The 11,482-nt window shown below is 45.2% G+C and overlaps 1 protein-coding gene across 1 annotated transcript; it reads left to right on the forward strand.

Moving 5' to 3' along the window:
- The first annotated feature begins 1,902 nt into the window (after positions 1-1,902).
- Positions 1,903-2,376, forward strand: LOC135388381 (uncharacterized protein K02A2.6-like). Its single transcript, XM_064617958.1, has one exon. The coding sequence runs from the start codon at positions 1,903-1,905 to the stop codon at positions 2,374-2,376; it is 474 nt and encodes a 157-aa protein (XP_064474028.1).
- The last annotated feature ends 9,106 nt before the right edge of the window (positions 2,377-11,482 follow it).

Consider the following 11,482-nt stretch of genomic DNA (forward strand, 5'->3'; position numbering starts at 1 on the left):
CGGAGCCATGTTCATGTGAGTTTTTTTTCTGGGAAACAAATTGCACACATCAAAACCTTTCGCGCTGTTTGGTAAAATGACACACACACTTTCATCAGACGTCTTAAAGGGACTATGAAACGATTTTTTTCTTCGTTTCGTTCGAAAGAAGACATTTTTCTGAGTCTAGAACCGAAATTTTACTTTCGTCGCGCGAGCGGATTTCTCGGGAGCGAATTTAAACGGAGCGGCGAAGGGAGGACAGCTGGCGCCACGCCGTGGCGAGCTGCCGAGCGGAGACACAACGGGTAACTTGACGCGACCACGGCCGGCTCAGCAACACGTCATCGTGACGTGTTGCCGAGCCGAGGAATCCCGCCAGGAGCATGCGCCGTACGATCCCGCGTATGCGTTCATCGGGAGTGGAAATCTCCATGACAGCAGCTTTCGCGCGATCGGCAGATTTCGGCAGTGGCGGCAGCCACAGCGCGAGCTCGCGGCATTACTTGCCATTGTGCAACACCGGTGACGTAACGGGGAACCGAAGAGCGGTCCGTACAGTTACACCATCGGCAGGGAAATATGCGCGGGAGAGGAGGAACGCGGAAGAGACATTTCCAGCGCGCGCTCCTCGCAGGGTGGAGCGATTTCGTCCGGAAAAATTTGTGGCAGATTAGTTTCTCTGCGGGAAGAACAGTTTCCATCGAAAAAAAAGTATGGGGGTTCGGGAAATTTCATAGTCCCTTTAATCTGAATTTTTTTTTTGATGGCCCTCTGTACTCCTTTAAATACGCACACAATGTAATATCAAATACCCTATACTCGATTATAGACTATACTAGCACAAAACTAGGTGAGACAACGAGGAACGGATCCGAGTAATGTAATACACACAGAAACAAGAAGACAAGGAAAAAGGTTTACTTATTCCACGCTACTAGGGGACAGAGCTCTCTGATCAAGCAATGGATCTCCCTGGTATCTACAGGGTGTTTCACCTAAAGTGATAAAAAATTCTAGCTGGCGACGTACTCGCAGGAGGATTGTGGGACTTTCGGCAATTACCTTCTGGGAACTTTTGCCGCCATTTAGGAAGGATTTGGGCATTTTTTTATTGAGGGAAATTTAGTTTTTTCAATTAACTTTGAAAATTGCCAAGCGAACCTCACTTTTTTAACAGAAATATGAAGTCCTCCAAGGATAACCACAGACCCAACAAAAACAATGCACGGTATCGCAACAGAAATAGTCTAAAAAATAGTAAAAATTCGGCTTTAGCCCCGCCTGCTTAATTGTCGTAAAGAAGAGCGCACGGAAGTTGTGGGGAGAGGAGGATGGCTGAAAAGAAATGCTGGCGATCGTTCATGGGCGTACACGTTTTCACGACTACGTCTTCGGGAGAACCGTTACGGTGGAGTCCGATCATAAACCGCTAGAAAGCGTCTTCAGGAAAGCACTGAGCCAGTGCCCACTCAAACTCCAAAGAATGAGACTAACACTTCAGAAGTATAGCCTTCTGGTGAAGTACATACCAGGAAAGGATCTGTTTATAGCAGATACACTGTGTGTGTACACTGTGTACACAGAGGTATTCGAAGTGAACGTCATTGAGCACCTTCCGGTCAAGGATGAAACTCTGGAACAATGCAGAAAAGCAGTAAGCAGAGATAAGGACATGCTCACTATGATGAAGTATGCCAAAGATCAGTGGCCAATGAACAAGGATGACATGCAAGGTGCTGTAAAACCCTACTGGCCTTACAGGGGCGAAATCCACGAGGAAAGCGGCCTCCTTTTCAACTCTAACAGGGTTATACTAATTCCAGCAGAACTGAAGCCACGATCCTGGACAAACTGCATAGGGCACACAGCGGCGTAGATAAAACACTCCAACGCGCCAGAGAAGTCCTCTACTGGCCCACTATGTGCGGGGATATCAAACACAAGGTGGAAAGCTGCATAGTGTGCAAGGAGTTCAAGCCGCGGCAACAAAAAGAAACTCTTATGAATCACCCGGTACTTACAGCACCCGGACAAGTAGTGGGTGTCGATTTGTTTCAAAACCTTGGCAACCACTATGTTATCATCGTGGACTACTATTCATTTTACTTTGCTCTGCACCAACTGCACAGGACAACTGTCAAGCCAGTGGTTAGGTGTTGCCAAACAACGTTTGCCGAGCATGGACTTCCAGTGAGGGTAGTCTGGGACAACGGTCCGCCATCTAACAGCGCCGACTTCAGAGAGTTCCTACAACAACGAGGAATCACTCACGTAACATCAAGCCCGTACTATCCAAAATCCAATGTGAAGGCAGAGAGAGCCGTGCAGGAACCAAAAAAGCTCATGAACAAGTGCGCCTATGGAACCCCGAGCTATACTACGACGCTTTGCTAGGATGGCGAAACACTCCAAGGGACAGTGTCCTTGGATCACCTGTCCAGAGACTCATGAACCGACACACGGGGACTGAAATACCCATTCACCCGTCACTCCTCCTGAGATCGCATACAGACCATGCAGAAGTACAACAAAGTTTGAAGCACAAATGAGAGATACAGCGGCAACAGTACGACAAAGGCGCCAAACAGCTCCCTGACCTTCATCAAGGGGACGACGTCTACCTCAGGGATCAAGAGGGTGGAAAATGGAGGCCAGCCATAGTCGTTGCAAGAACGCCGCAACCGAGATCGTACATCGTCCGGGATGACGAGGGAACACAGTACCGAAGGAACATTACTTGACTGTGGCTGACAACTGTTGCCCCCTACAAAGAAGAAGAAGAACAGCATCGCACTCCGTAGGAGTGAACGAACAATGATAATAATGGTAATGGTACCGTGATGTTACACGTAAGGTTTGTCAGTGCAGTGTGGCGACATGTTGCACGTGCCGCAGGGTAGGACTGTGGATAATTTGGACCACCGCAAACAAAAAGGAGACCTCTCCGTTACCAAGATCCGAACTTTGTTTGTGAATAAGAAAGGTCTGTAGCCTGGTGGTCGTAAAAACGAGGAAGACAACAGTTAGGACGCGAGATCGCGTGTCGGGCATTCTTGTCGTTGCACTGTTAGCTCTAAGGTGTTGTACAGGTTATTCTTAAAAAAAGGTACTGATGCTATGGCCATACTGATACTCCAAGGTCCCTAGTCGTCATATAGTTTACAGTACATTTTTGAAGTATCGCTACAAATTGTTGAATGCACTTTGCTCAACTCTATTAATCTAGAACTTCTTTCTATTTCGTCTTTAAATGCATACAATGCAATAAGGATAACGCTAAGTACCGGGGCTAATTGCGTAGTATGTATAATCTTTCTGTGTCGATGCAAAGTTGGGCAAATAACTCTGCTGCTAAGGCATGCAACCGCGGTACTTGTCTTGCACAGACGCTGCACTTTCTTGAAGAGGCAAGGGAACAGCATTTAGAACTACCTCTTTGATTTAGAACTGATTGAATTTATCAAGTACCTGGTGAGAGCCAATTATGCAACGTATTTTCGCTGCAGCTCCCTTATCACTGAGCAATTCCATTTAAAAACGACGCCTTAGAAGTCAAAAATGCGCGAAGCGGCGGAATATCGTGAGTTGTAGTGCATCGTACGCTATCGCCTCTGCGTACGTAAGGAATAGCGTGGTGGTTCTGCGCACTGCCCGAAGCTCGCTTTATGGCGCTTTATTGCGCGTGCGCAATGCACCAACGGTGTTCCTTACGTACGCAAAGGCGATAGCGTACGGTACACTAAAACTCCCTACTGGAGGCGCGACCCGATCTTTCTGCCGTGATGTCGAGGGAAGACCACTGGAAATTCGTCTGCTAAGAACACAGGGAGGGGGAGGGTGGCGCTGGCCACGTATGCATCGGCCGCTTCGACCGAGCCGTTTGATTAGCACTACTCTCGGCGTCGAGGAGTCATGTAAACTTGACTCGTTTGTGTGTACTCTAAAAACAAAACTTCACGGTATGACACGTTCATGGCATTCACGGCATTCAGAGTGATATCGCTCAGGCACCTGATTTGCTGAGGATGCCGGGCGTATGCCATTTTTGAAACACTTGAGATTATATCAAACAACTCAGGAAAAAGGTGCTGACGCCAGGATTCGAACCTGGGCCTTCTGATTTCCGCTCAGATGTGCTAGCGCTACACCGGAAATCAGAAAGCCTAAGGTTCGCAGTCTGGCGTCAGCACCTTTTGCCTGAATTGTTTGATTTAATTGATTCTGGGCGTTGGAGGCTTACCTGTTTGTGTCGTCCATGTTTGGAGCCCGCCTCGGTTAATTTCTTGTTATTACTTGAAATTATTTTTTAAATGCGATGTAGCGTTTCTTTAACGTACTTGTTAAGCCGTGTCGCGTTCAGTTTGAGGGAAGGGGGCATCATGGCCTCTGACTCTCGCAACTGAACCTCTCCCTCTCGTACATCGCGCCGCGGCTGAGAGCCTGAGAAGAAACCGGCGGGCGTGCTCGCTCGCTCTGGACAAAGCGTATCGCGTGATGTAGTCCACGTGGTCCGGTCGGCAACACGGACGCTGTGGGGTTACAGCGTAGGCGGTGGTATATGCTGCGGAGCACTCGCGCAAGTGTAGAGTTCGCAGATGTACCGCCATTGCAATGGGGTGTGTAGACGGGATGGGCGAAAATGAGGAACGCGTAAGCGGCATGCGGCCGATAATGCCACGAAGCGGCGTGCGACAAAGTGTGCCGCTATCACACTAAGCCAGATATTCGGAAATGCGCACCAAAAAGTACTGCGACTTCAAGAATGAGTGAACGCGTTTGCAGGCGACACCTGTGTTCGTGCACGAGGCGCACGGCAACCTATGGTCGGGTTCGCCGTTGGCAGACCTTTGCCTGCTGCAATTATATCGCATTCCGTACGCGTTTGGCAGCGCACCAAAGAGCACAGTGACTTTTTTGGGCTGTGGGGTTCGCGGAAGGGGAGTGCAAGAGCTTCTGGAGCATTTTGCTTATCAAAAAACACTCGCACATGCTACCCCTTAGTCACACACATTGTTCTTTTGTACGAACGCCTGGTATTTGTTGTAAACTCCCGGCTACCAAACATCTAAAGACGTAGAAGGGCTTACACTGCTCCTTCAAATGCATTCTTCTCCCGAGGAATACAGTCCACGTCACGGCATTCCTCATGCCGGTTGGATTTCACGTTTTCAATTCGTTACGCATGTCTGACAGGTAAGTGTAGCGTCATCTGAAGCATCACAGGGAAAGTTTCGCGCCGATCGCAACAAAGGGACTATTAACTCACAGAAAAGCATTTGCAGTGAAAAGACAGTCCATCGTCAGAGCTTCGGAAAAAGAGGCCGTGCCATGTAACTGGCTACCTCTGATTCGTATAGTTAAATCTCGAGGGACACACATTCATGTCTCCATCACAGTACAGCATTCCACCGACTGCAGAGACAAACTTCTCGGAAGGACGTCATGTGCACGACGAAGGCAATCGACTGGGGATATAAAGTAAAAGAACAGAAATGCAGAAGACGTCTATAATGGTGGAATGGCGCAAAGAGAGAACGCCAACCTGTACGTACACTATCGTGCATACTAGGATGTGTCATGACCCATTAACGGCCCTGTTTCCATGTCAAGCACAGGTTCCACGCGTGGTATTGCGCAAACAAACTTCGTGGTGTCCCAGTAGTGCTTCATTTGCTATCACAAGGAGCTTCTATGGTGTCCCAGTAGTCTTTCATTTGGTATTGCGCAAGCAACGCCTGTCGCTTCGAGGAGTATGTGTGTCTCTGCTTACGCAGTTAGCAGACAGTAGTAGTTCAGCCATACACAAGTTGAATGACGAGCATTACGCGAGTAGGTGATGAAGTATGAGAAGGGAGAGCTTTCTTGAGAGCGTGGTGGAGTGAGCAAATATTATTACTCTTGACGTAGACGAGTCGTCTATCTTTTGCAGCAACTAAACAGAGACATCGAAATGGAGAGTGAATTTATTGATACAATTTTTACTTTTGTTTTTATGCTAATTAAGACAAGTCTTGATCAATATTTTCTTGGCAAAACAAAAACCAACTATGTGAAATGACATTTGTATCCAAACTAGGGGTAACCACAAAGTGCTGACATCTCACACAGAATTACGTTACACAGTCATCCAAACTAATGACTTCATTAGAGAGGAGTACACACAGACAGAAAAAGAGAATGGTGAAGTGGGCAGCAGAGAAAATATGAACCAGAACAAAACAAACGAATATGAAACACATTTGTAGCACTATTGTGCGAAGAACAGCTCACAGAAGCACTGCCACATGTCTCTCATAAACAGATGGCATGTTACCATAGTTACTTTGACAATGTGCACCACGTAGCACCGTAGTGGGACGTTTGCAAAGATTAATCAGTGAAATTTTCTAATTACTGATCAAGATAGATGTAAATAAAATCACGTATTGCCGCTACGTTTAGCATACCTCACGTTCATGCCCAAGATTCGCGGACACGTCTCCCTAAAGTGAGCTTAGCCTAATAGCACGTGTTGTGTAAGTGAGACGACTTTACCTTTGTACACGTGTATAGATGAGAGGAGACATGAATCCGGAAAGGAAAGAGGAGGACAGTCTAGAGCGAACACTTATCATGGGTCACTTCCTTTTGATTGGTGATAACGGGCGCCGTTTGACGAGCTTGATAAGGATTCTTCAAACTGCTTCGTCGCTTTCAAATGCCAGATTTCTTTTTAGAGGAGCATCGCTGGTACGAATGGCATTCCCAATGCCATCATACCTCCGACACTTTCTGTTTTCACTATTATTGAAGGGCGTTCCATTTAAAATGAGTCAAACATTTTCATAAAAACGTTTCATTGCACTTGAACGAGGCTTACTGCGTAATGTTAGAAAGGGTGCAGAGATACTCAGTCTATTTTTTTTTGTTTCCTGGTAAATTACATAATTCGTTAATTAAAATTATTTGGCAATTCTCCTAACTGCAGGGACTATAGCCGAACTGTCAATGGCGGAATTGTAGAGGGGTAAGGGGGTCTTCGATTATCTTACCCGTGATTATGTACCTCCTCTCAGTTCTGTGTCTTCTTTTTTTTTCTTTTGTCTTTTTTTCCCCGGTTTGAAAAAAGTGCCCCTAAAGTTTCGAAATACCGCCCGACAGCAGCACAAACGCACATGAAAAGAAGTGATCTGTTCGTTCAAACAAGAGGCGCCATCAGCGCATGCGCGGAGTTGGTGTCTGAACAACCAACACCACCTAGTTAGCATCAGGCCTGCTCCCACGTGACACGGCGTCACACAGGAAGGCCTGCTGAGGATGCTGCTATGATGTCGATGAAAGAGCGAACGAGAACAAAACTTGAAGCAGGTCGCAAAGACAGGCAGGCCTCCGTGGGGTGACGTATGCGCGCAGGCCTGATGCTATCTAGGAGGTGTTGGAAAAATAAAATGAACGCAGCCGTGCGAATGCTTTCCGCAGGTGCGACATCGGCTGTGTTGCACAGCTACACCGCTCTCGACTGTCTCCTTCCACAATACCAGTATAATTTAGAGCTATGAAGGAATCAGACACGAGTCGCTACGAGACCAAGTTGTTTATGAACGGTATACAACGTGACGATGTCTGCGCTACACATCGACAACTGGACAGCCCAGCCACAAAACATGCCGCCGATCACAATCACACTGTAGTTTATCTAATATTTTCGCCGAGCCGGTTCATAGCTGATATTGGGAAAGCGTACAAGTCACTGGAAGCACGCAATTACTTCACGTTAGGCGAGCTGTTTGATCAAGGCGTTTCTGGAAAGAGCGCTGATTTGGTACGGCGCACTGGTTCATGTTAGCGTCGTTTTTTTTTTTTTTTTTTTTTGTATACAGGTATCGTGAGGGAATCTTACAAATGCGATGTCAGGGAATCTTTCCGTTTACCGGATCAAAACGACTCCAATCAAACGATTTATTCGTTCTGCGTTGCGCAGAAACTTATGAAAAGTTATTTCAAAAACTATAATCATATGATCAAAAGTTGAAAGTTCGATATTTCCTGTCTGCCTCTCTGTTGCTTTCGACGTCTTGGCTAATGACTTTCTAAACCTGTCTCAGCGTCAGATTTGTAATCGGTTAGTATTACTAGTACACTCCTACCAAACTTCTGAGCAAACCCTGCAAGGCCGATTTGTATTATTAGTGCCTTCAAAGCTACTACACACGGACCGATAAGCTTGGTGATCTCCCGAGTGAATTCGACCATCTACAGGGTGTCCCAGAAAACTGCAGAATTCGGCATGCTCTTCATGTTGGTGGGGTAAAAAAGTGATCTTTACTTGCCAAATTTCCGAGTTCACTTCGCAAAAATTTACATAATTAAACTTAGGTTACATGACATTCACATGAGGAGGTGGCAAAAACCAAGTAAGAACAAATGGCATTGACCGCATGATTCTAGGTGGCGTAGTTTTTTTATTAGAATTCAATGACACGTTTTCTGGGACACCCTGTGTACCAGAAGTGGGCTACCACAACGCAGTCGTATGCGGCCCGCGTAGTTCCTCCAGGGTTCAATGCGGCCCGCAGACACGAATGAGTTCGGCACCCCAGGTGTACAAAAACAAAAAAAAAAAGAAAAGAAAGATCGGATATCGCCATGGTGATGGGAATATTGGGGTAACGTTATCTTAGGCTATTGGCAGTACTTTGTCGAAGGCGAAGTACAGCGTCACCTCGAGTGTTTGCAAAAATCGCCCAGGGTGCACTATTTCACGCGCAAAACATGCCGCTAAAATAAGCAGGCAACTGCACAGAATGTTGCATGTCTGCGAGCATTTGCTTAATGAAAGGATCAAAAAGCGCGCTTCTGGCAATGTGTTAAGTTTCTGCACAGGTACGCCGCCATGATCGGCTTGAAGTCAAGAAAACATTGACACAACACGATTACATGCGCAGTTATATTCGATGCATTGAAATGAGTTGAACATAGAGGCATATGCCTTACTTAGATGACATACACATTTTGTTCGTGAATGATGCTCCCGCACAGCGCCGGCGCAACGGCTCGGCCATGCACAGTTTAAGCATGCTGTCGCCGAGACAAGTGTATGCATGAAGAAAAGAAAAAGAAAAATTGCTTTGCCTTCACTTCTCCTAAATAGAGGTATATAACGTCGTTAGACAAAATATACGATTTTACAGCCATTAAGGTACCCATCAAATTTCATACTTGTGCAACCAAGCTTCCCCGTGGTGCTGCGAGGGAAAATTAAGAAAGAGTGCGAAACATAAAAGTAAGCATACATTGTATACATACAAAAAACGGGACGGTCACACATAAGGTAAAGATGAAAAGGAAATCACCGGCGGGCAGATCACAATGCAATAACGGTATACTAAAGCCATAATAACTTTTGTACAGGATTTTAGGAAAGTGATACTAAGAAGAAGAGAGCGTTGGATTTCCCAAAACGCGAACCTCAGGGGAACGCAGTACCTGCAGCCTTGTCTTTTCTGTTGTTAAAGCAGAAGACACCAGGGTCGTGAAAGCACACCTTTATTTTGTATGTGTTTTTATCAAACCCGTCTTGCGGTGCTGGTTATCAGAGGAAAATGCGCGCTGAACTCTGATAATTCCCCTCCCTTTCGAGTTTAATTCCTCCTCCCATTTACACGTGCTCAAATGTACAGTCAGCTTTCCCACATGCGGAAGTGTCGATAGGCTATGCCCGCTTTAAGTGTGATGTCTCACATTTTGGTCGCACTTTCATGCCCTCGGGAACAAAATTGGCTCGCTACAAAACCAAGACATTCACTTTAGGTTCCAAACATGGTCCTCCTAATTGTGAAACTGCAGTGGAAAATCACCTAAAGCGGATATATTTTGATGTATAAGACTGTGAAATCACGATGGAGCGCGAATTCTACTTCTGTCCTATTGAGTACAATGTGTAAGATTTCAAACGCCGGGGGAACCAAAGCCTTTATAGATATAGGGATAATTCCCGTTTCGGCATTATTCCTTGTATATAGATCTCACAGGATCCAGTGGCGAACCAGTGAAAAGTGTCGGCGTTCTCCGTCAAAATGAAATTATACGTTTCTTATGCATTGCGTCTACGGGTGCAATGCAGGCGAAGCACGCTTTAAGTTTTTGTTCGCGAATCTTGGGCATGATCATCATCGTGTATCCGTTCTGGTTGTTGTGAAGTGAACGGTTAATAATTCGAATGTCTGTTTTCAAGAACGTAATGGGCGACATTTTTCAAAGTCACGTTATTTCACATGAAGGCCACGCCATGATAAGTAAACACTGAATAAAAGATAGGTATCGGATAGAACTTAAGTACCTATGGGGGTAAGCATCGTGCTGTGACTAGCACACTGATAACTGGAATTTGAATAATGCATCGGTTACCATGCCTAGAAGCTTTTTGGAGATATTTAGGAAGGTTATTCAAAGAAGAGAAGGGAGAGACGAGCGCAAAGTATTACGCTACAAGAAAAGTAAAGGAAACGTATAACCATGAAAGAAGTAAGAGCTAATCTCTTTACACGGCCTCTCTTTATGCAAATAAACTTCGTGTTATCAACATAAAACCGCACACTCGAATATAAAATAGAACTAGTGGGCCGTTAGTATAACTTATGAAAAGGCACTTACTTGAAAGAAAACTTAAAGGACACCGAAGGCGATGTACATCTCTTCTAGAATGCACATTTCGAGAAAGATGAGCAAAATCCTATTTTAATAAATTCAGCGCAGCGAGATAGGTATCCACAGGGGAAACTATGAACTGTCTCTTTTCTTTTTTTTTTTTTTGCTAGGGATGAATAACTAAACAAAGAACCACTTGCGCGATTAAAATCGTCCTTACGTCTGTCTTTTTACCAAGTGTAATAGGCTGAAAGACGCGGATGGAAATAAATGACTTGCAATAGTAGCAATGGTACTTTGCAGTCACAATAGGATAGCTATCTTATTCCATTTCGGCGCTGAATTTTTAAATATCCACTTGAATGTTTTCCCGCTCTGGTTTGGCTTGTATACATCCAATGAGGCAAAAAATCTAATGGACGAGTGTAGTAGTCCTTGTGTATACATGTAAATGGCGCCATGCACTAATATAGGACATCAGGGCTTAGTGGCTGTGGAAAAGGTAAAAAGAGCTCGGTCCTATTATTTACATTCCAGCCTGCGCAGAACCGGGAATGTAGCAAAATTTGCACGATGCTCATATTGAGCTAAAAGTTGTCAAAAATACTAGTGCAGCGCATATGGAAGTCGTCATGTAAGGTGAACATTTCAGTTTCTGGCTTCTGGGTTAGTTTATTACACTATTATACATTCCCTGTGGTTTGCTCTTCATCATACTCCTCCATTAACTCATATGACTCAACTCATAAGACCGTGATTCTCCTGCTGTAAAAATGCTTCAGATGGTCTTATTCAAGTACATATAACGAAGGTTAAATAAAATAATTATAAAATTGTGTGGTCTAGGACCACACAGTTTTATAATGCTTTTATT

Source organism: Ornithodoros turicata, chromosome 1, assembly GCF_037126465.1.
Source record: "Ornithodoros turicata isolate Travis chromosome 1, ASM3712646v1, whole genome shotgun sequence".
Classification (NCBI taxonomy): Eukaryota; Metazoa; Arthropoda; class Arachnida; order Ixodida; family Argasidae; genus Ornithodoros; species Ornithodoros turicata.